Source organism: Pelodiscus sinensis, chromosome 30 (genome assembly GCF_052426305.1).
Source record: "Pelodiscus sinensis isolate ZL-2025 chromosome 30, ASM5242630v1, whole genome shotgun sequence".
Lineage (NCBI taxonomy): Eukaryota > Metazoa > Chordata > Testudines > Trionychidae > Pelodiscus > Pelodiscus sinensis.
This window is the reverse complement of record NC_143081.1, coordinates 15,186,676-15,211,854: the sequence shown is the minus strand read 5'-3', so window position 1 is coordinate 15,211,854 and position 25,179 is coordinate 15,186,676. Positions and strand designations below refer to the sequence as shown.

General features: G+C 51.0%; 1 protein-coding gene across 1 annotated transcript; it reads right to left on the bottom strand.

Moving 5' to 3' along the window:
• Positions 1-797: 797 nt before the first annotated feature.
• LOC102444169 (cytosolic phospholipase A2 gamma-like) lies at positions 798-24,450 on the bottom strand. The gene is made up of 17 exons (XM_075911982.2): positions 23,786-24,450; positions 21,099-21,203; positions 20,649-20,762; positions 18,776-18,918; positions 17,132-17,330; positions 15,217-15,334; positions 11,805-11,945; positions 10,632-10,685; positions 10,041-10,103; positions 8,832-8,951; positions 8,271-8,396; positions 7,152-7,271; positions 6,637-6,759; positions 4,963-5,058; positions 3,832-3,986; positions 3,034-3,202; positions 798-1,477 (listed from the first exon to the last, which is right to left on the bottom strand). The coding sequence occupies exons 1-17, from the start codon at positions 23,846-23,848 to the stop codon at positions 1,293-1,295; spliced, it is 2,094 nt and encodes a 697-aa protein (XP_075768097.2). The 5' UTR covers positions 23,849-24,450; the 3' UTR covers positions 798-1,292.
• Positions 24,451-25,179: the final 729 nt, after the last annotated feature.

Here is a 25,179-nt window from a genome sequence, read left to right as displayed (position 1 = left end):
CTGCCCTGGGCTCTGCCCGTCCTCTCGTGCACGTCGGAGACAAGCTCCGGAACTGGCTCCCAGAAAAGCTGGTGTCCAGATATCCCCCCCGGCCATGGTCCTGTGCTGGCTGCAAGAGACCCCCAGAGCTGTGGGGCAGGCTCCCGACGCCCGTGGTTCGCTCACGGCTGCCATGGCATTTGGGTTCCACGACAGACTGATGTCTCTGCGAGCTTCCTGTGGGATCTGGACATCATGGTTCTACTCAGCAGCCTGGGCACAGGTGTTGGGCGCAGAGGGGCAGGGGCCAGGGCCTTGCGCAGGAATCTGAATTTGGCGTTGGAAGAGCACTTTCTCTGCCTTCTGTAGCCAGAGGATGTGGGTTCTCCCAGCTACGTCCCAGGGCCATAGAAAGGGATGTCTTCTCAGTGCTGCCCTGGGGCCGTTGGCGCTGGACTCTCTCCCTCTCCTCCTACAGCCCATGGTCCGACACGTTCACGCTCCCTTCCCTGGTCCTGCAGGAATTCTTGCTCCTGCTGATCCAGTCCAGCTCCCTGCCCCAAGCAGGACCAACCCAACTCAACCATCCCAGCCAGGGCTTGGTCAAGCTGGGACTTGAACACCTCTGGGGATGGAGGAACATCGTGAGCTGCCGTGAAGTTACTCCGCATCTACCCAGGGTGTAAATGAGATTGTTAGATGCCTCACCACTCACCACAAAACTCCTTTCTTATTTCCTTCTGTAAACTATGAGAAACCACAGAGAGATCTTGCAGAGACATGTACTTGCCAGGCAGCTGCAATGTTAACATTGTGCACAGTGACAGTGTCTGCGTGAAAGGGATGTAGGGTGACCAGATAGCAAGCGTGAAGGAGCTGAACTCTTTTTTGGAGTGTGGGGTGAGGATACATTTGAAGAAAAAGCCCTTCATATCTGAATGGTCTCGGCAGCATCACGATGTGTCTGGCGTGTGAACATTGACAAACCAACATGTAAATTCTATCTACGTTTCATAGCTTTTGCATATGAATTTATTTAGAAAATAACAAATAGTTCTGTAACAAAATACAGAACTTTTGTTTCAGCTACACCAGAGTAACATGGCTACATTTCTATCAAGTAGTTCTGTTGCACCTTAGAGAATATCAAATTCATGTACGTAGATATATAGTATCATGAGCTTTCCTGGGCAAAACCTACTTCTTCAAGTGGGATGATCTTGAGATGATCCGTTTATGTTACCGTTAACTACTATTGATATATTTATTCACCTAATAATCATCATTCTCTCTCTCTCTCTCTCTCTCTCTCTCTAAGTTTCCTGTCTTTCTTTAGAGGGAGGCAAGGACACAATCTTCTTGATTTCCTCCAGAATCGTCTTCTGGTTGTAGGATACGTTATTCTTCGCTTTGGCGAGGAGTTCTTTGATATCGTTTTCTTTGTAAGACATATGTATGGTGGCAAACTTCTGTCTGGACTGCTCTATCTCGTTTTCTCCTAAAAGAGGTGGGAAAGTGCAGAAGAGAGGAGAACAGCGGTTTTTTTTATATACTTTACTGGCACCCAACAGCATAGAACCACGCACCTGAAGAGGCGGGGGAGCAACTCCTGATATTTTCGTAAAATCACAGAAATGTGGGGCTGAAAAGGAGCTTGGGAGACATCTCTTCCAGCATCCTGCGCTGAGGCAGGACCAACTGAATCTAGACCAACCCTGAAGGGTGGTTTCTCCAACCTGTTCCTAAACCAGCTCTTGGGGATTCTCCTACATCCCATGGAAGACATTCCACAGTAAAACTACCAGGATGTTAAAAAGGTTTTTCCTAATTCCCCTCCTCCCCACACACATACACACAAAAAACAAACAAAGAAAGAAACATGTGACTGGAGAACTAGTGACATTATCATCTCTCTATGTATTTTAGAGAGTTTGTATATTTGTCCGTCTGTCTGTGACTCCAGCTGTCTGTGAGTCTGTGTGTTCAGGAATTCCTCCTAAATTATAAGAGTTAGGATCCCCAAATGTGGTTGGCAGTTTACTCTCATCCTACTGTACAGCAAGGGCAGGGTTTGGTTGTGCCAGGACAATGGGAAGTGCCTGGAATGGGGTTGTTTTCCCCAACACAGAAAGGGAGGGGCCTGAGAGCAGTGACAGGTTTTGACCACAGGGGGCAGCGAGCGCAGGGGAGAGCTACGCTGCAGAGTGACCACAGGGCAGCGGCCGCACCAGGCACTGAGTGGCCAGCTGGGGTCGGTGCTCTCCATGCTGCAGGCCACCAGCCTGGGTAAGTGGCGTCCTGCCCCCAAACCCCTCCCCCAGCTTTCGGCCACAGTGCCAGAAAGGGGGGGGGCCACTGGCCAACAGCCCCCTCAAGCAGCAGACCCTTCCCTCCAGGAGCTGCTGATTGGAGGGGGCGGCCAGCCCAGCCCCATCCCACCATGGGGAGTCACCCAAGGGGACCAGCCAGCCCAGCCCTGCACCTTCCGCTAACAAAGACCTGCCAAGGTAGCACAGTGCTGGCCTCCAAGAGAAGGCACCATGGGCATCCCCAGTAACCCTTCCCCCACCACCCCATGACGTCTCAGCCACCCAACCTGACATCTCCCTTCTCTGTCCTGGATCTTGCCCTCTGCCCTCCCCCCCGCCCTGACGCCTGCACGCCCACCCTCTGCCCTGAGCCTCCCCACATCTCGTGGACTCCTGCCCTGAGCCCACCCACCCTGCCCTGATTCCTGCACCCCCACAGCCCTAGCCCTCTGCCCTGAAGTACCCAGCAACGCCGGGAAATCTTCCAGCATTTGTCTGACAACAGGCCCGGGGCCGATCCTCCTGGCCTCCACTCAGCACATCCTCCTGCAGCCAGGGGAGGCAGAGGACTGTCTCCCTTCCCCCGCTCACACCTCTGGAAGCCTGGGATGGGACAGCAGAGTCTGGTGGCCCCTCTGAGCAGGGATTCTGTCCTGGCGGTGGCTAACCCAGAAATGAGCCACCTAGCCCCTGGGGGGAATCCAGCCCGCAGAGTGGCAGAAGAACACGAGCATGACTCACTTACCAGGGCAGTTTTCTGTGTTGAAGAGCGGGAAGTGCATGACGGTGGGACCGTCCGTTCCCTTGAAGACGTAGCAACTGGAGGGCTTGTCTTTGTCCTTAATCACCTGGGGATCTACCGGGGGAAATGGGATCCCATTTGCCTGGCAATACTCGGACGCTCTCCTGATGGTCTGGGGAGGAGGGAAAAGAGATTGTAAAATAAACCATCAGCATTTCCACTCGCATCGTATGATCCCGCTGATGTGGCCAGGCTAGAGCGTTAGAGGTGCACCTAACCTGAGAGACACAAGCATTCCAAGGAACCTCTATGGAACTGACTGACAGGACCTCCCCAGGCACGACCCGATTGCCACATCCCTGCAGCCAGAATCGTTGTGTAACAGCACTTACACTATGGCTGTGGGATTCAAAACCTCCCAGGCTGGTGTCACAAAGAGGAGGGAGAAACATTGTTCCCCTTGGCCTCTGCGGATAGAACAAGAAGCAATGGGCTTAAACTGCAGCAAAGGAGGTTGAGGTTGGACATGAGGAAAAGCTTCCTACCTCTCAGGGTGGTGAAACACTGGAATAAATTGCCTGGGGAGGTTGTGGATGGAGATATTTAAGAGCAGGTTGGACAGACACCTGTCAGGGATGGTCTAGACAGTGCTTGGTGCTGCTGTGAGGGCAGGGGACTGGACTCAATGACCTCTCAAGGTCCCTTCCAGCTCTAGTGTTGCAGGATTCTATGATTCTATGGCTTGTGCTCTACTGTATCGCAGTTCAGGCTTTGGGCGACATCACAAACTATAGACGTTACCTCAAAGGGATCCCCCGAGCTGAAGTCAAAGGAGAGGATCAGTTTCACATTCCTCTTTTGGCGCAGCACCAGAGGGTAGGCAGAATTGTTACAAAGGCCGGCATCGATCAAGTAGATTAATTCTTTGTTGGTCAAGCCAGTGACATGGGCCTTATCTGCGAAAAATGCATCCAGGTCTTGTTTTCATGTAAGGATTAAACTCCTTTGAAAACATGCAACTTTTGTTGGGAAAAACACCCAGTTTTGCAACAAAAAACTTCCATCCCCATGAGAGATGTCTGTCTCCTTCCCTTTATCATCATCAAAGAGCCAGTGTGGACTCTGCTGTTTGTTTTGTCAAGAGAACTGGCTTCCGCCAGTATCCCACAATGCTACCCTGCTGGCTCTGCTCAGTGTTCTGTGATCTCTGCTGCCCTGCAGGCCTGTGCCCCTCCCCTTTCAAAGCTCCAGGAAGTGTCTGGAAGCTGAGTGAGTGTCTCCTTTGGGGAATAAACAGAGAGCAAATCACTGGGATGCTCCTGTTCTGCCCACCTTGTAACTCATGGACCAGTGCTCTCCTGCCTTAAAGAGGATGGGGGACACTTTGAAATTTTATTCTAATAAAACCAGGAAAATAACATTTCCACCCCAGCTCTCAGGAGAATGCAAACCAAACCAGACCCAATATTCAGAAAAGTTCGCTGGCACCAAAAGCAGAAATTCCCTTTTTACCACCCTTCTCTTCCCTCTATGGAGCTCAGGGACGTCCAGACATCTGTGATACCTGCTGTAGCCCTCACCCAACTTGTTCTGTGACCTAGACACGATCGTTTTGTGGTTTGGCACCTCAGTTCACCTTCAGTAACACGGAAATAAAAACATTGCTTGGCCTTGCTGGCTGTTCATAGCTGTCAACAGGCCCTCGGATCGTATGGCCACAGAAATGGGGCGATAGGTAGGTTACAAGACAAAATTTGAGAGACGTTTCATGACCTTATCTTCATAGAGTTTTCGGGGCTATAAGATTGTTGCCCCTCCCCCAGGCCTTTCCCAGCACTCTCCCCCCGCACCCCACTCTCTGCTGCCCACAGTCATGGTGCCACAGGGGTAGGGCCCCGCGTGGAAAGGGCCAGTCCAATGGAGGTTTCTCACCGCTTCCGTAGAGGAAGTTGGGGGTGGTGCCCCACGTCCAGGTGCAGAGGCAGCGTGCGATTTTCCACAAGAGATTCGCCATGCTCTTTATGAATCCTGGAAAGTCAAGAACAAGGGGAAAGAGTCCCAAAGGGGAACGTCAATTCAAACAAAAAGCTGGAAGGAATCTGTGGACACATTTGGCTTTCCCCCACATGGACGCTAGTTGGTGGGAGGGGCAAAGTCAGAGGCATTTCTTTGTATTTCCACTGGTATCACTGAGGGCCAGTTTTGAGATGAGCGGCTGTGGGATGGGGAGCAGGTTTGAGGAAAGAGCAGCATTTAGGAGAGGGGATCGCTGGGTGAGCAGTGACCAGACAGGGCCGAAATCTGTTTGGGGTCAGGGGGAGTTTGAGGGGGCAGGGTCTTTTCCCAAGAAATTGGACATTTAAATTCCCTTCCCCCAGGAAACACAATCACCTCTGCTCAGCTGCAGCCCCATGGGGGGAAGTGAGGTGGGTCAGAACAAACGGTGATGGGACTTGTCAGCTTAGAAAGGACAGGGTTGGCAGAGACCTCGGGAGTCATCGAGAGTGGGGAAAGAGAGAGGTGGTAACATTTCATAGAACGATAGAGTCTGAGGGTTGGAGGAGCCATCGAGTCCAGCCCCCTGCCCAAAGCAGGACCAACCCAGCTCAATCATCCCAGCCAGGGCTTGGTCCAGCCGGGACTTAAACACCTCTAGGGATGGAGATTCCAGCCCCTCCCTTGGGAACCCAGACCAGCGCTTCCCCACCCGCCTAGGGAAATAGCTTTTCCTGGGGGATATAATAGAGGTCTGTAAAATCAGGACATGTATGGAGAAAATGAGTAAGGAAAAGTTATTTACTTGTTTCCATAACATAAGAACTAGGGATCACAAATTGAAAATAAGAGGTAGCAGGTGTAAAACAAATGAAAAGAAATGTTTCTTCATACAGCGCACAGTCAACCTGTGGAACTCCTTGCCAGAATAAATTGCCGAGGGAGGTTGTGGAATTTCCATGATTGCAGATATTTAAGAGCAGGTTAGACAAACATCTGTCAGGCATGATGTAGACCAAAGGTGGCCAACCCGCAGCTCATGATCCACATGCGGCTCTTCTCCCTCAAACCTGTGACTCGCAAAGCCTCTTCTGCCCCCTCCCCCAGCTTTTGTATTCACTGGGGCGTCAATTCAAAATGGCGCCTGAGTTTGTTTCTTAAAGGGGCAGTCTCCTGTTTTTTGGGGTTTTTTTGCTCAACAATTCTGATGCGGCTCTTTGCATTTTTTCCACAGCTGTTTCAGCTCTCTGTTAAGTGGGTTGGCCACCTCTGATCTAGACGGTGCTTGGTCCTGCTGTGAGGGCAGGGGACTGGACTTGATGACCTCTCAAGATCCCTTCCAGTGCTCGTGTTCTGTGATTCTATGAATCTTTGTATCCTACCCTTTAACCAGATCGTGGTGATTTTAGCATTTTATTTTTACCCCTTAATATGAGGGGGAAACCAGTGGAAGAAAACTGAAATGCCTGAAATGCTGAATTACACAGGGAAATAGTGAAACCATCAATTTTCTCCCTTTTAGACACCTCTGGTTCTTTGCTCCTGCATGTGAAGCAGGAATTTGGAAATTTGGAAGCCCGTCTAAGTGACCAACGTTTGTACAAGACTTGCCTGCAGCTTCCTGTTCACATTCCCAGATGAAGTGAGCTATCTCCCAAAATCCTTCTGTCACGATCTTCCAGTATGGGAATGAAGCCAGGTCACAGCTCATCAGGTGATGATTTCTGATACCTTCTGCATAAATAATGGGTGAAATGAGCTTAGATGGGAGCTAAGTCATAGAAGGCTCATTGGATCCGTTTCGGGGCACAGGGATGTTCAAAGGGGGCTAAGGCAGGTGTGGCAGCCATTAGAAAGCAATAGGTTTTAGGGTTCTAATTTCCTCAGGCCCTTTTGAAAACCTGAGCCTGTGTGTACTGGACCAGCCACGGGAATTTGTGGAAATACTGGCAAACACACAGATATTGTCAGCATGGAGCAATTCATTCTGCGGTTCATTCATTCATTCTGCAATTCATGACTTTGGACATTACTTATGACGCTACAGCCAGTAGGCTTTGAGAATCCCGTCCTACATGATTAGACAAAGGAACAGGCAGTAAATCTAGTCCCGCCGATCCACTTGCCTCTGTGGGTTTCCATTAGCTCCCTGAAGACTCCCTCGCAGTCTTTCCCAGCGGAGTCTTGCATGTGAAGCTCCAGGAAGAGGACGACACCCCAGCAGTGGCCAGAAGAACTGTGAGTAGCTGGAAGGAACGAGGACGTGATGTGGCCACCAGGCTGCTGTTAATTCTGGTAGCCCCATGGGTGCAGAGGGGAAAGTCTGATGTTCCCAGACCCCGAAGTCCCCTGGATGCCAGGATGCAACAGCCCGTGGAGGTCAGAGCCCTGGTTGCTGAGTGTGTCTGTACGTGGTACTTCAGGCACACCCGTACGAGGAGTGTAATGGTTAGAGCTCCCCTCTCCCAACACTTGGTGCCAGCCACCTGGGACTGACCAGGGCAGTAGGTTGGGACAGGGATGTACTAAATTCAGGCTAATCCTGCTCAATCATGGATGATAAACGTTCGGCTGTGTGCATTTTTGTAGGCTTCCTCAGTAACTCATGCTGGCTCAGCGCAGGGAGCTAGCACAATAGATGTCATGGGAGCCCCCAAAGAGCACAGGCTGCGATAAAAAACTGAACCAGGTGTATTGTAAAACAAAGTGTATTAATAGTCGTCAGTAGCCAGACAGCCCAGAGCCCCGATGCGTTTGAACCCATGACAATGGACTTGGCTCGGTCACTAGTATGGGTTTCACTATCGCCCCCCAGGCCGGCCAAAGAGCTGGGCTGAATGGCCCCCACATTGCTAGATGATTGCAAAGGTGCTCAGACTCCTGTTTCCTAACAGAAATCAAAATAAATAAATGCAGAATAAATGCTTTTTAAAATCGTATTCCTAGAAGATGCAAAATGATTTACTTTCCTCTTCATGGCCGGGCACAATGTTGAAAGGCCGCTATTTTACTGGACGAATGAGCATCGCTTTTTGCCTTTACCTCTTAAAGTTGGGGGGAGGAAGAGAAGAAGTAAGAACTGAAACACTCAGAAAGATGAAATAGTGAAATGACCATTTTTTTCTCCCACGTGGGACACATCTGGTGCTTTGGCTCCCACATCTGGAGGAATAATTTGCAAAGTCCAGATGCTGTCTGTCTTTGGAGTGCCCCGTCTAAGGGACAGCAGAGTCTGTAAAACTCACCTTGAAGATCAGTTTTAAAATCCTTGATGAGTGCAGTGAACTCTGCCTTTCTTTCTTCCCACGTCTTAAATTTCCAGGCCTCATGCACCTGACTGCACTTCAGGTAGGAATTCTTGGTTTTCTTAACTGCTCAGAGAACGGGAAAAATTAGGTTAGATTTGAAATGAGCAATGGGAGGCTCATTCAATATGTTCTAGAGCTCAACAGGATGTTCAATGGGTGCAAATGCAGTTTTGGGGGTCACTAAAAAGCAATAGAATTTAGGGGTCAAATTTTCTCAGGCCCTTTTGCAAACCTGAACCTGTGTGTATCCAAGTGGCCATGGGAATTTTTGGAAATATGGGCAAACAGGGATATTGTCAGCATGTAGCAATTCAATCATTCATTCAGCAATCCATTCATTCAGCATTTAATTCATTCATTCATTCATTCAAAGTAATTCATGCTATCTGACATTACCTAAGGCGTCAAAGGAAAGAGACTTTCAACCTGATTTGAAAATCCCATCTACATGATTAGACACAGGAACGGGGATCAATCTAGCCCTGTCGATCCACTTGCCTTTCAGCACTTGCTTTAGCTCCCCGAAGACTTCCTCGCAGTTTTCCCCGGCTGAGCCTTGTTTGTAAAGCTCCAGGAGGAGGCCAGCGCCCTCGCAATGGTCAGAAGGAGAGTGAGGAGCTGGAAGGATCAAGGACATGATGTGGCCACCAGGCTGCTGTTAATCCTGGTGGTCCCAGAGGTGCAGAGGGGAAAGTCTGATGCCGCCAGACCCCAAAGTCCCCTGGGCGCCAGGATGCAACAGCCCGTGGAGGGTCAGAGCCCTGGTTGCTGAGTGTGTCTGTACGTGGTACATCAGGCACACCCAGGGAAGCTCTCCTGTCCCTGACCCCTGGCTTACAGCGCCAGCCACCTGGGGCTGACCAGAGCAGCTCCCAATTGCATTTATTGTATGAAAAAAGGGAGTTCGGACGGATCGGGGCCGGTGCTGCTTGATGGGGTCTGAGCTTTGAAGAGGTTGTGTGGGCAGCCTGGAGTAAATGCAGCCACCACGACTAGCCACACCCCCGTCTGGTCCTGGACCCTCAGCTCTACAGGAAATGCCCCCTCCCTCGGCCAGGCGGCGGCGGGGGAGACATAACCACAGCCCCGCTGCCCGACTTGCCGTTGCTGGGTTTCCCAGAGCTCCCAGCGGTGACGGGAAGGGAGGGATTCCCCGCACAGGCTCAGCTGTGAGCTCGGTTGGGTTCGGCAGCTGAGCCCGCTCTAGGGAGGGAATTTGTGCACGGTGGGATCAATCCACGTATCCAGCTGCAGTGGCTGGATCTCGCCAAGGAAAGGATTTTCATCTTGCAGACTCTCAGTGCGCCTGAAGAATTCGGTTCCATTGGGTACAAGTTGTGTGGCGGGCAGACGTTAATAACTGGACTTCGGGATTAGGGCTGGTCATGACTTCCCAGTAGGCCTGACGATACTTTCCTTACTGCCAGTTGATCACTATTTAAACTGTTGACAAGCTTTTGGAATGGATGAATTTTGACGGTAATTTGGAACATGCTGAGTGAGGACATTTATCTAATCTGTTCTTAAATATCAATAACGATGGAGATGACACAACCTCCCAAAGAGCAGCCCCTAGTGAGATTTGAACTCACAACCCCTAGTTTGACAGGGCTAAGGAGTCTATCTCACCATAGCGCCCTCGAACTAGAAAGGACCTTGAGCAGTCCTCAGGCTAAAGAAAAACCTGCCAGAAATGCAATGACCTACCTGCTGCAAAATGTGCATGTTTCCGGGTTTTTTTCAGACTTTGGAATTTTTTCTTAATAAGATCTCAGAAAAACAAAACAAAACACACGCGTTAGGAGTTGTTTCTCACAACTACCGTGAGTTACTGAACCGTGTAATCTAGGAAATCTCATTAGGGGTTTGAAATGCAGCACGGAGTTGTGCTTGTGTTCAATCTAGGTGTCAAGGACCTGATTTTGATCTGGCTTCTGCTGGTGTAACTGAATACCATTGGTTCCATTGGAAACAAGGAGAGCAGCCAAGAGAACAGAACTTTCATGGGAAATTTTGGACATTCTGAAATTTGTTTTCATCTCAAACGGGAGTTCAAAAAAAGTCAAGATTTCAAAATATCTGAGGGAACTGAAATGGAAATATTCCAGCTCTGAATGCTCATAATCATGCTGCTACCAATGCAGTGACTGGTGGCAGCGGACGGGGTCACTGGGGTGAATGGTAAGGAACTGGGACCATTGCTACAGAATGGTGGGGTGGCTCTTCCATGAGGGACCTGTTCCAACTCAACGGATGGCCCGGCCCAACCCTACCTTCAATAGGCAGAAATGTCAGTACCTACTAAAAAGTGTATGTTTTCCTTCATGTTTCCAGGGGCACTTCCCCAGAGACCTGAAAATAAAAAGGAAAAGTCCTGATTTTGCCTCTGTGGAGTCACGATAGCATCAAGGCATAAGAACATAGGGCTCTCCTGAGATGGTGGACCATTGGTATAAAAGCCCAGTGGGCGCTGGCAGATCAACCTCCGATGGGCTATGTGCTTTTGCAACTTGGTTCACTCATTGGTCCTGACTGAAATCGGTTATTTTAAGTAGAGGTTGGCAAACGTTTTCCTGTGTAGTGGCAGGTGGCAGAACAAGGAGCAATGGTGTCAAGTTGCAGCGGGGGAGGGCTAGGCTGGAGATTAGGAAAAACTCTTTCATTTTCTTCATACAGGTCATGACTTTATTATATCCCCTAGGAAAACTATTTCCCGAGGATGGTAGTAAAGCACTGGGCTGAGTTCCCTAGGGAGGGGGTGGAGTCTCCATCCCTGGAGGTGGTTAAGTCCTGGCGTGACCAAGCCCTGGCTGGGATGGTTGAGTTGGGTTGGTCCTGCCTTGGGCAGGGGGCCGGACTTGATGACTCCTGAGGTCTCTGCCAGCCCTAGGATTCTGGGATTCTTTGCATCCACAAATACTTTTTCCCCCTCAAAATTGATTCTATGAAAAGGACCATTGGAAAGAGGAGGTGACAGCAGTGCGATGGGGTGAACGTGGCCTGGCATTTTCCTCCTGCCCCTTCTCAGGGGGAGGGGAACTCGTGCGGGTGCACCACTGAACTCTGGGTCTCCGATGGCCACGGGCAGTGGCTGTGAGCGGGGTGCGGAGGAAGAGGAGGGAGGGGTGCATTAGAGGGACATCATTCTGTGGGACAGGGTGGGGATCGGTGCCCGAGGACCCCCCGTGGACTTTGGAGGGAGAGTTTCGCTTGTGGTCAGATGCGCTCGAATCCCGACAGTGGGGCTCTCTCTGCTCGACACCGGCTGGGTGCATGGGAGAGGGGACGTTTTGCCTCTGAGCTGCACCCAGGGGTGCTGTGTAACGTTCAGGGTAAAGACTCGAGCTGGTTCTCTGTCCCACTGTGAAACAGGAGCCCCAGGTATTGCACCGAGCCCTTCCCACTGCCAACTCCACCTGCCAGGACGGTTACACCTCGCCCAGCTGGGAATCAAGGGACTTCGCGACTCACCTTGCAAGTAGCCGATGTGTTTCTCTTCCCTCTGTTCTTTCAAAGTCCCACCCTGGAATTTGCTTCCCAAGGCCTTAGTGCTCACGAATGCCCCCAGGCCAGAGAGGCCAGACTCATGGGGGGTGAATTCAAACCAGGGCCCTAGGAAATAGAGACAGGGAAAGAGCATGAGAAAGTAAGAACAGCCAGGGAGGGGTCAGACCAAAGGCCCATCCAGCCCAGTGTCCTGTCTGCCCACAGTGGCCAGCGCCAGGTGCCCCAGAGGGAGTGAACAGGGACCCATCCAGTGACCCCCTCCCCTGTCACCCATTCCCAGCCCCTGTCAAACAGAGGCCCTGCCTGTCCTGGCTAATAGCCATTGATGGACCCAACCTCCATGAATCTATCTATGGGTCTGTCTACACTACAGCGCTAATTCGAACTAACTTAGTTCAAATTAGTTAATTCGAACTAAGCTAATTCGAACTAACGGATCTAGACTTAAAAACTAGTTCGAATGAGCGTTTTGCTAATTTGAACTAGCATGTCCACACTGAGTGGACCCTGAACCGAGGTTAAGGATGGCCGGAAGCAGTGCCTGCAGGCATCAGAGGAGGACTCAGAGCGTGGAGATGCTGTCTCAGGCTAGCCGAGGGCTGTGCTTAAAGGGACCCGACCCCCACGCTGGACAGACAGTTCTCAGGGGTGCCCCGCTTGCAAAGCAGTCCTGGCTTGGAGTGCCCTGAGTGCCCACACTCGGCACATCACAGCACTCGGCCATCAGACCGGCTGCACTTGCCGCAGGCTGCCATCCGGATGGGGGGGGTCAATCAAGGGGCTTCAGAAGAGCTTCCACCCCCAGAAGCCCGCAGAGCCAGCCCAGTCCTCCCCATCGGGGGCTCGTACCCCATTCCCCCCTCACCTCCTTCCACTTACCCCTCCCTAGCCCCCCTTCCTGATGTACAAAATAAAGGACAATTGTGTTCAAAAATAGAAACTCTTTTTATGGAACAAAACTGGGGGAGACTGGGAAAAGGAGATGGGAGGGGGGAAGAGAGAGGGTGGGAGAGGGGAGGGCAACTAAAATGATCAGGGGTTTGGAACAGGTCCCATATGAAGAGAGGCTAAACAGACTGGGACTTCTCAGCTTAGAAAAGAGGAGACTGAAGGGGGATATGATAGAGGTCTATAAAAGCACGAGTGGTGTGGAGAGGGTGCATAAAGAAAAGTTCTTCATTAGTTCCCATAATAGAAGGACTAAAGGACACCAAAGGAAAGGAATGGGTAGCAGGCTTCAAACTAATAACAGAAAGTTCTTCTTCACAAAGCAAATAGTCAACCTGTGGAACTCCTTGCTGCAGGAGGCTATGAAGGCTAGAACTAGAACAGAGTTTAAAGAGAAGTGAGATCAAGTCATGGACGTTGGGTCCATGGTGTGGTATTAGCCAGGGGGTAGAAATGGTGTCCCTGGCCTCTGTTTGTGAAAGGCTGGAGAGGGATGGCACGAGACAAATGGCTTGGTCACTGTCTTCAGTCCACCCCCTCCAGGGTCCCTAGGGATGGCCGCTGTCGGCAGACAGGCTACTGGGCTAGATGGACCTTTGGTCTGACCCAGTACGGCCGTTCTAAGCTCAGGGCTCAGGGTCGGGGGTCTCAGTGGACCACCCTGATTTTCATGCCAACCTGCTCCTGGATGGCCAGGCTGGCAGCTATCCTGCCCTAGACGGCCGCTTTCCTGTGCCTAGTGCGGAGGTCATGGATGAGGTCCATGATGTCCGCACTAGCCCAGGCGGGCTCCGACCTCTTGCAGACCTGGGCAGGCTCTCGGGAGCCGCCAGCCTTGTCCTGGGAAGAGGCGGAGGGCTGGGTGGCAGCGGGTGGCTGGCTCATCCCGTGCCAGATGCAGGGTCTGCTGGCTGGGTGCTGGCAGGCTTGCACCTGGCACGGGCACCGTAGCCAGCCCGTGCCCCTTTAAGGGCTCCGGGGCTGGGAGGGGGGCAGAAGAATTTCCCTGGTGGTGCCCAGAGTGGCCACCAGGGAAAGCTGGGGAGGGCTAGCCTCCCACTAGTTCGAATTAAGTGGCTACACAGCCCTTAATTCGAACTACTTAATTTGAACTAGGCTTTAGTCCTTGTAGAATGAGGTTTACCTAGTTCGAATTAAGCGCTCTGCTAGTTCGAATTAAGTTCGAACTAGCAGTTTGCATGTGTAGTGCCTAGCAAAGTTAATTCGAACTAACGTCTGTTAGTTCGAATTAACTTTGTAGTGTAGACAGACCCTAGCTCTTTATTTGACCCCTGGTCTTCACAACCTCCTCTGGCAAGGGGTTCCGCAGATTAATTTTGTGCTGCATGAAGAAAAACTTCCTTTGGTTTGTTTTAAACCTGCTATTAATTTCATTTGGTGACCCCTAGTTCTTATGTAATGGGAACAAGTAAATAATTATTCACTTTCCCCTCAGCAGTCATGACTTTATAGACCTCCCCTATAGTCTCCTCTTCTCTAAGCTGAAAAGGCCCCATCTCTTTAATTTCTCTTCATATGGCTCCCGTTCCAAATTCCTAAGTATTTTGGTTGCCCTTTTCTGAAACTTCTCCAAGTGCGACGAGGAGTCCTGTGGCACCTTATAGACTAACTGAAGTGTAGAAGCATAAGCTTTCGTGGGCAAAGACCCACTTCGTCAGTCATGCATCTGACGAAGTGGGTCTTTGCCCACGAAAGCTTATGCTTCTACACTTCAGTTAGTCTATAAGGTGCCACAGGACTCCTCGTCGCTTTTGCAGATTCAGACTAACACGGCTACCCCTAGGATACTTTTCTCCAAGTGGTGTGTAAAATGGCCCCTTTGAAGGGCCAATTTTCTGTTCCCTTTTTGTTTGAGGGCAATAAGTTCTCAATCCCCCTTCCTCTCTGATCTATGTGCTCCATTCCATTTTTCAGTCTCTTCTTTCGTCCATGGTCATTTTCTCCTGTGACCTCCTCCTCCTAGTGTTTCCCTCCTAAGCCATCATGTCCTGTCCTTGCACATCCCAGAATCCTTCTTGCTGTGGGGCCCCTTCACCAACCCATCCCTCACTCCATAGAAAGGTGGAAAGGGAAAACGCATCATAACGAGTCAAATCTAAAAACGATACGTTTAACGGTAGAGCCCATCGAAAAGGGGAAAACAATGTCACATTTTCTGAAGTTTCCCAACTTCTTTTCCTTTTCCAGATTCTTTTCTTAAACACATTGGGCCATTTATAAAAAGTGTATTTAATAGACATTTGCTTTGTTTTCAACGTCACTGTTGAAATAATCATGGGAAATTTCCATTTTTTTGACTTATTGAAGAACATCAATAACCATTCTGGCAATGGGGGTAATAAAAATGTGATTGAAACTTAGGGAGAGAGACCGGAGAGGTGTATGAAAAAAATCCACATTTCTTTACCTGGGCTTGTTTTACCTTCTTTACTCAATTTGCTATATTCTACTGCTGCATAGATGGGGTAAGGGTTAGTTCCTTTTGTGGAGGCATCATTGTGTTGAGATAACTTGGTCGGATCATGCTGGAAAGGTGAGAATTGATTAGTGCCGAAAAAGAAAAGTTTTGGTGAAGTTGCTAGAAATTCTGTTCCTTGCTATAGATTGAGCCTCTGTAGTCTGGCGCTTGGTTCCGAACCAGAGAATTTTCCTTACCATGGGAGGTCAATATGGTCTAGCAGCATGAACAACACTTCCTCTGCTTGCTAAGCTCTTAGAAAACATTTTGAGGTAAATTAGAGCTAAATAACAGCACAGAACACTGAGAGCCAGGGCTGGTGGCTATAAACAAAGTTGATAAGACCATTGGAAACTTGGCCCCACCCATGATAAGTGGACATCCAGCTAGGGGTTCTGGACTGGCGAGGGTCAACCTGTAATTAGTTCAGGCTGCCAATTAAACCCTTTTCACCAAGACTACCATTGTCTTCATTTTTCCCTCCTTCTAACATGCACTGTGCAGATAAACAAGCAAGGCTGTATAGACCATAGTGGAGATTTTCAAATGGGCCTAACTGAATTAGATCCAGAGTTTGGAAAGTATTTGGCACCTAACGATGCAAAGCAGCGTCTAAAGGGCTTTTCAAAAGCAGCTAAGCAAGGTCAGTGCCTTAGGACAGTGTTTCTCAACCTTTTTATATATAAAGTACCCTTAAAAAAAAAGTACCCCCTGTACCTATAGTTTTCAGACAAATACAAAAAATTTCTACCATTGCAACACATTTGTTTGAACAACTTAATCGTAGCTGGGGGAGCGATGAAATTTTTGAGTGTAAAAAATACAAAAATAATCAAGCGCTGTAAAACTTAAAACAAAAATTCAGTTTTCTCCAAATGTCAGTTATGTTGATTTACTCCCCAGACATCTGTCAAGTACTCCTAAGGGTACTCAGACCCCTGGTTGAGAAACACTGCTTTAGGACATGACTACACTGGAAAAAAACAGTTTGCTTATCTCTTTGAGGAAATACCAAGTGTTAAGACTATAGGTATATCAGTGTAGCTGGCGTGGCAAAGGGGAGAGGCTCAAACCTCACATAGGTGAGTCTCCTCCATATAAGAACTACACTTCTAGCACCATTACTTAAATTAAATTCAAATTACTAGGAATTAGGGAGTGGAAAATCCAGCCGCAACATTTTTTTGTGAGTAGTAAATTCAACCAACACTAAATATTTTTGGAGTTCTGAAATTACTCAAAAATTCGGGTCCAATGTGGCAAATTCTTTGATCTGAGGTAAAAAAAAGCAAATAAAAAGTTGAAATGCTTTGTTTGGGCCTGTTTGAACTGAAACATTTCAACTTGTTGTTTTGCAATGGGATTTTGTTGGGAAGTTTAGCTAATGGGGAAAAAAATCCCATCTCCAAAAAGTGACCTGAAATTTAAGCATTTTTTTCCCTGCAAGATAGAAGAACCCTTTGTTCAAAATTCAAGAGTATGATTGAGAATTTTATTCCTTCTAGCTCTTTTTTATATCAATTTACATTCTAGAAAGCCACGGATTTGGGGATCAGATGCCAGGGTGAGATTCTCACAAACAACCAAAGGGCCAAATTCCCAAGAGTTTTACTGGGAAATGGGTCTCCAAATCCCTTAAACAGACTGGAAGGTCTCATTTTAGAAATGGAAATACCACAGTGATCTTTGGCAGCTCCAGGGAAGAGGCTGAGACCTACAAAATTACCAGGAGGGGTCAGAAAAATTTAAAATGTGAGCAGGAGTTATTCATCCTTCCACTCTTTTATTCCTGAATCCCAAGTACTGCCAAGAGAGAGAGAGAGAGAGAGAGAGAGAGACACTCTGGATTTACATGCAAACCTACCAGTTTCAATACACTATAGACAAAGAAAGTGTCCCACACATCGGTCAGAGAGAAAAGTTCATCTTCAGCTGCCTGTTTCAACAAACGAAACTCTTCCCTAATATGACAGGTATCCTTGGAAAGTTTTTCACACAGCTCTTTTTCCAAGCCCTCTATGTTCTTTGCCCAGTTGTTCTCGTTGTAGAGAGTGGACATGCACCTTGGAATGAACCAGAGAGGGGTGTGGCTGAGACTAAGGACGTAGAAGAGGGCACCTCCCTCCCCCTTTTCATCTCCAACCTTCTGTTTCCCAGGCAGAACGATCATCCGGACAAGTTCTAACACCACTGAGACTTCACAAGAAATCCATCCGTGGCTGCCTGTCACCATGGCCACTAGGAAATTCATGCCAGTCACAGGGAGAGAGCCAAGACCCTCTGCTGAAAGCCAAGGCTGGGGGGAGAGGTAGATACGCTGGAGGGAAGGGATCAGAGTGACCTAGACACATTGGAGGGTTGGGCCAAAAAAAATCTGATGAGCTTCAACAAGGACATGGGCAGAGTCCTGCCCTTGGGACAGAACAATCTCAGGCATTGGTACAGGGTGGACAATGACTGGCTAAGCAGCAATTTGGCAGAAAAAGGCCCTGGGAGGGACAGAGGAGGAGAAGCTGAGGATGAGTCAAGAGGGCGCCCGTGTAGCCAAGAAGACTAATGTCATATCGAGGTGCATTAGGAGGAGCGTTGCCAGCAGATCCAGAGAAGTGATTATTCCCCTTTATTCAGCTGTGGTGAGGCCACATCTGGAGTGTTGTGTCCAGTTCTCCCCCCCCCCCCACCCCACTAGAGAAAGGATGTGGGTGCATTTGGAGAGGGTCCAGTGGAGGGCGACCAAAATGATTGCTGCTGTCGATGACCTAGCTACTAAAAGTAAAGCGTGCTCAGATGGAGAATCATGGAATCCCAGGGTGGGCAGAGACCTCGGGAGTCACCGAGTCCGGCCCCCTGCCCAAAGCAGGAACAATCGCAACTCAACCATCCCAGCCAGGGCTTGGTCAAGCCGGGACTTAAACACCTCTAGGGATGGAGATTCCACCCCCTCCCTAGGGGACCCATCCCAGTGCTTCCCCACCTACCTAGTTTTTCCTACTATCCAACCTAGACCTCCCCCTGTGCAAGTTGAGCCCATTGCTCCTTGTTCTGCCATCTGCCCCCACTGAGACCAGCCTCTCTCCAGCCTCTCTGGAACCCCCCTGCGGGAAGTTGAAGGCTGCTTTCAAATCCCCCCTCACTCTTCTCTTCTGCAGACTAAAGAAGGCCAGATCTTTTAGCTTCTCCTCGTAGGTCTTGTGCTCCAGCCCACAAATCATTTCTGCATTTCTCTGTTCCACCCTCTCCAGTGCACCCACATCCTTTCTGTAATGTGGAGCTCAAAACTGGACACGATACTCCAGATCTGCCCCCCCCCCACATCCTTTCTGTAGGGTGGGGGCCGGAATTGGATGCATTACCCCCATGCTCCCGGAGTATAGGATAGACACACCCCAGGTGCTTCTGAAGACGTCACTCACAACACATGGAAAACGTTCAGGGCTAAATCATCATAAGAATGCTCCAACTCTTCAGGAAGAGTGGTTCCTTCACCCTTCTACAGACCGGCACCTACCAGGTGGATCCCGACACCCCGCACAGGTACATGACGGCGTCCAGCAGGCCTTGTTTCTGCATCTCCGCCAAGGTTCCCAGAAGGGCGATCATGGCCCGCAGGCCTCCGCCCGATCCTAGCACGGCGATATTGGGCATGGTCTCCTGGGAAAGGGGAAGAGAAAACGACAAATGAAGGAAGAACGCTGGGCCTCTCTGGTGCCCAGCTCTGGTTACAGACCCGTTCGAGAAAGGGATGCATGTGAGGGCTTGGAGGGCGCTTGAAAACCCCTCAGCAATGCGGGTTCCTAACTCCCTTTGGTTTCCATTAGACATAGAATCTGGCTCAGATTTACTAGAGCTTTTTAGTGTCCTCTGTGGCTATGACCTTTGGTCCCCATGATTTACAGGCGCCATAGCTGTCTGTCTGTTTGAAACAAATGTGTCATGTAGAAGGACTCGTCTCTGTGCCCCCAAAATGGAGGAAGGGCAGCTGCTCAGGAAATGATTTTTGTTGCTCTAAATTTGGCTCTTTCTTTCTTGGAGGGACTGAACTATTCATCCAAAAGTTAGGAGGTATCCACCTTCAAACCCTCCCTCCCTCCGAAATGATTCCCCCGTTGCCTGCCTATCCCCCTCAATTTCAAAATGTTTGTGTTGAAATTAATTTTTTGTGCATGATGGACATTTTTTCACAACACAGAAATTGTTCATCCAAGAGGCATTGAATGCAAAGTCAGCCCGTTGCGACACTAATGCGCTAACGGGACAATGAGCACTAGAGAGAGACCGACTCTTCAGCACCAAAAAAACTCCAGGTCACTCTCCCTTGAGAAGACGGCTGTGAGGAGGAAGCAGGGAAAGTTTCTTAAGCTGGATCTGCAAGGCCCAAAGAGAGGAGACGTCCCTCAAGTATGTCGGGTGTGTAGAGCTCCCTTCCTTCCAGGGCCTCCACTTTGCAATGCTAGGTAACTCTCCTGGGGGGTTCCCCACAGCTCCACCATGTCAGTAAGAGAGGCACCACAGCTGGTAGGCAGCAGTAGTTGGCTTTTACCCTCCATGCAGTTCAACCAGCAGAGGGCGCTGTGATGCATGCAGGAAGCATGTTACACAATCCCCATCCATTACTGATCTGAGCAATCAGTCAGGGAGCAATAGCGCACTCAACCCAACTCTCCCTCCCTCTATGCTCCCCGGGGATGGCTCTAATGGCCCCTTTCCATCTGTCCTCTGCTGCAGGCATGGTCTGGCTTCACAGCCACATGGCAGGGCCTGGTGATTCCAAGGGGCCCAGTGTTTCTGGCTGCTGTTGCTGATACCGTGACAGCAGGGTGGCCGGAGCCCTGGGACCTTTAAAGCGCCACCGGAGCCCTGGGTAGCGCTTAGGGCTGCCTGGAGAGACAGAGCTGCTGAAGCTTCATGGGGGAGGGAGGTCAAGGGCAGGGGAGCATGAATGGCCCTCTGGGTGGAACAATGCATTCTGGGAGGTCCTGAGTGGAGGTTGCCCCTGCCCCTTCAGCCAAAAGCTCCGCCCCTTCTGAGGGGTCAGAGCCAGCTCCACCCCATCCCAGTTTGCCAAGGGCCCTGCAGAGGCTGTTGTCTCCCCTGGTTTCCCAAAAGCCCGATATGGCACTTACAAGCATGTGACCCCTCTGGCGGCGTGTGTCAGGGCTTGTGCCTCTAGCAGTGAAGGCCAAAGGATAGAAGCGGTGGATGTCTGTGGCCACGGGCTGCCCCCCTGCGGTTCGGGAGTGTCACGCTGGACGGGGAGCCCCTCCGTGGGGCCCGATTTGTGAGGGATTTCCTGCCACTGAACCAGGCACCTCAATCACCACAGCCCTGCCTGACGGGCTAGACCATTCTCCTTAGCGCTGCAGGGCATGACGGAGGCCTACCTCATTACAGGCAGTACCAAGGCTCTGGAGACAGCTCCGGACTTGCCCCTTTCTGTTCCCACTGGCTTCCCTCTCGCCCGCTGACAGCTCCAGGGAGAACCGGACAGCGTCATCCTGCCAAAAATAAAAAGACAAAAAAAATCCCCCAACTATCTCTTCAAAGGCTGCCAGAGAGTAGAGATATGGGGGATGGGTGCAGCTGGCACAGGTGCTTCTGAAATTCCCTCTTAATGTTCGTCTCATGCCTAGAGACCTCACCAAGATCCCAGGCAGGGCTGGGCAAAGGATCGATTTTCCCATTCACTGGACATTGTGAGAAGTTGCGGGGAGGAGGGGAGAGGGAACCAGTTTGAGTTGAACCCAGTCTAAAAACTGTAAAAATTTTGTCAAATAGAACAAAAGCAACTCTGGGCTGAACACAACACATTTCTCATCAGACAAATAATTTACCTTCCCTGACTCAGACATTTTCACTGCTTCTTCTAGGTTTCCTTGAGGACCCTGAGGGGAGGTGGAATTCTTCTGGAAGAGACAAACGGTCTCTTTAAGGAGCGTCTAGAAGAAAGGGCTGAGGACAAATCAGAAAGCTGTTTTCTTCTGTCTGTAACTATTTCATAGAAAAGGAATGTTGAATATAGGAACATTGGGATATTGAGCGGGAATTGAAAAGGGGAAATAAAAGAGCTAGGAGCCCAAATCCTACTGAACCTCAAACTGGAAAGCAAGCCCCAACCACGGTTAGTTTAGAGGTTCCACTTTCCAAATAAAAACGTAGTATGTGGGAAATAGGAGAACAAGAGTGAGAGGCGGGGAAGGGGCGGCTATACTGTATAATGGGCACTAGGGGGCAGCAGAGGGTGGGGGAAGGGGCGGCTATACTGTATAATGGGCTCTAGGGGGCAGCAGAGGGTGGGTGCGGAAGGGGCAGCTATACTGTATAATGGGCACTAGGGGGCAGCAGAGGGTGGGCGGGGAAGGGGCGGCTATACTGTATAATGGGCACTAGGGGGCAGCAGAGGGTGGGGGAAGGGGCGGCTATACTGTATAATGGGCTCTAGGGGGCAGCAGAGGGTGGGTGCGGAAGGGGCAGCTATACTGTATAATGGGCACTAGGGGGCAGCAGAGGGTGGGCGGGGAAGGGGCGGCTATACTGTATAATGGGCACTAGGGGGCAGCAGAGGGTGGGGGAAGGGGCGGCTATACTGTATAATGGGCACTAGGGGGCAGCAGAGGGTGGGCGGGGAAGGGGCGGCTATACTGTATAATGGGCTCTAGGGGGCAGCAGAGGGTGGGTGCGGAAGGGGCGGCTATACTGTATAATGGGCACTAGGGGGCAGCAGAGGGTGGGCGGGGAAGGGGCGGCTATACTGTATAATGGGCACTAGGGGGCAGCAGAGGGTGGGGGAAGGGGCGGCTATACTGTATAATGGGCACTAGGGGGCAGCAGAGGGTGGGCGGGGAAGGGGCGGCTATACTGTATAATGGGCACTAGGGGGCAGCAGAGGGTGGGTGCGGAAGGGGCGGCTATACTGTATAATGGGCACTAGGGGGCAGCAGAGGGTGGGCGGGGAAGGGGCGGCTATACTGTATAATGGGCACTAGGGGGCAGCAGAGGGTGGGTGCGGAAGGGGCGGCTATACTGTATAATGGGCACTAGGGGGCAGCAGAGGGTGGGGGAAGGGGCGGCTATACAGTATAATGGGCACTAGGGGGCAGCAGAGGGTGGGCGGGGAAGGGGCGGCTATACTGTATAATGGGCTCTAGGGGGCAGCAGAGGGTGGGTGGGGAAGGGGCGGCTATACTGTATAATGGGCTCTAGGGGGCAGCAGAGGGTGGGTGCGGAAGGGGCGGCTATACTGTATAATGGGCACTAGGGGGCAGCAGAGGGTGGGGGAAGGGGCGGCTATACTGTATAATGGGCACTAGGGGGCAGCAGAGGGTGGGGGAAGGGGCGGCTATACAGTATAATGGGCACTAGGGGGCAGCAGAGGGTGGGTGGGAAGTCCCCTCCCCTGCCCGCCCGCCTGCCCTCCCGCGGGGTCACTTTTTCCCTCCCACCCGTATCACCTGCACCCACTGCCCGTCCACTGCCCCAGCCCCACAGCCATCTGTATAAAGGGCACTGAGGGGCGGAGTGGAGGAGGGGCTGCTTTTTGGCCCCAGTGACGGGTCCCCCTCAACCCTGAGTACCTGCGTTTGAATCTTTCCCTGTTGCTGCTGCCTTTCCCCGCAGCCCCTGCCTGGAGTTTTCGAAGTCGGTAGCTGGGCTCGGATCTAGGATTCGAAGGGGCTTCCAGAGGAAGGTGCCCAAATCCCAGAGGGGTTCCTACCTCCCCCGGTCCTGTGGCAAGCCCAGCCAGCGGCCCCCAGCCGGCGCAGCCCAGGTGTCTGTGTGTCCCCCAGCGGCCCAGGGAGCTCTGGGGGGAGTCGCTCCAGCTCTGCCCAGCTCGGGAGGCTGAGAGTCGCCCTGAGACCATCCCTGCTGAGTCTGGCTCCGTCCCCGGTACGGTGGCACTTTGCCATGAGCCGGCGTCTCCCTCCCATGTGGCCTGGGCCAGCCGCCCGCGCCCAGTGCTGAGAGTCCCTGAGCCCGCAGGTTAGAGCCCAACCACTGGGAACTCCTGCCCCAGGGCTCAGCTGAGCCCTCTACTCCCACTGCCAGTGTCATGGTCTGTCCTCATTCCCATCCCCTGCTCTAACCACTCGAGCCTGCTCCTCTCCCAGGCTGGGTCTAGATTACGCAGTTTTTCCGGGATACCAGAGGCATCCCAGAAAAACTCCACCACGTCCAGAAAAAAGCATCTGCTCTTCCTCTTTTTTTGGGGGGGAGAGGAAGCCCCTATTTTCTTCATTCCTTCCGACAGAGGAGGCTGTTCCCAAACTCGGCCCCGTGTGGACGGGTGAAATTTCAGAAAAGCCTCGTCCGACAAAACTATGAGAAAAAGGCGCAAGATGCAGAGCCATTTGGCAAATGTTTTTCCTGTAGTCTGGGTCGTCTAGGGGCCCCCTGCGAGAGAGCCCAGGACTCTCGGTTCCTTGCCGCTTTACCTTGAGCCTCTAGAATTCAGAACTTCAGGCGACACTCAGGCCGACCATTGGGAATTCCTCCTGGCCCCCCGGCAGGGTCGTTCACTCACCGTGTGCTGGGCTGGGACTCCGGTGGAAGAGACGGACGGGGATCCCTGCAGGGATGGAAGCATCTGAGCCTCGTCTTACTCTGGGACCAGTTATATTTGGTTTGGTCGGGCAGGTGGGACACAGGATCTGGCACTCAGCCCACTGAGCCAGTCACGAGCAATTCCTAGGAACTGGGAGTGAAGAGAGATAATCAGCCAGGGTCGTGGGGAGTGGAGATGCAAGGAGCTGTAAAGTGCTGCTCCTTTTCTGTTATCACAAGTTGGAAGAATGGGTCGGCTTTTTGCACAGATGGGAGGGGGAGGTGTGGGTGCCCACGTCTCGCTAGACAAGAGCTGCCAAAGAGCAAGGTACAGGAGAAGGATGTTTCCCTGTAGACTAGAGCTTCAGGGGGTGGCCGAGTTAGTCTGTGACTAGAACAGGAAAACGTCACAACCAATGGGCTGGTAGCACATTAAAGATAAAAAGAACATGGAGCTGGGACCATGAGCTTTCGTGGGCACAGCCCACTTCTCCAGATGAGCGGCGTGATGGACGCCCAGCATCCGTCCGATCTGACTCCCATCCTGAGGGGGCTGGACAACTCCAGGAGAGTGGGGAAGAGACCCCAGGAGAAAATTGGTGTTTGTTGAAATTTGCCAGTGAATTTCAGTGGTGGGTAGGGTTTGGCTCTGGACGTCATTGAATTCCATTTTGTGGGTTCAGACATTTCAGGAAAGAGGGGGAGAAATTGGAGAGGATCCAGAGAAGAGCAACAAGAATGATGAAAGGTCTAGATATTGTGTTTGCCTTTTTCATTGTGAGGTTTTCCCCTTCTTTCCTTTCCCTTTCCAGAAGAAAGAAAGAAAGAAATACAGAAAGCTTTAAAACATGCCACGTGATTGGGGAAATTGGAGAGGGTCCAGAGAAGAGCAACAAGAATGATGAAAGGTCTGGAGAACATGAGCTATGAAGGAAGGTTGAAAGAACTGGGCTTGTTTAGTTTGGAAAGGAGAAGACTGAGGGGGGACATGAGCGTGGTTTTCAGGTATCTAAAAGGGTGTCACAAGGAGGAGGGAGAAAACTTGTTCATCTTGGTCCCTGAGGATAGAACAAGAAGCAATGGGCTTAAACTGCAGCAAGAGAGGTTTAGGTTGGACATTCGGAAAAAGTTCCTGCCTGTCAGGGTGGTGAAACACTGGAATAAATTGCCCAGGGAGGTTGTGAAATCTCTATCCCTGGAGATATTGAAGAGCAGGTTAGATAAATGTCTATCGGGGATGGTCTAGACAGTGCTGGGTCCTGCCATGAGGACAGGGACTGGACTTGATGACTCTCGAAGTCCCTTCTAGTCCTAGTCTTCTATGATTTTCTGAGAGAGGTTTTTTTCTTCTCTTGAAACACACTCTGGCTACGT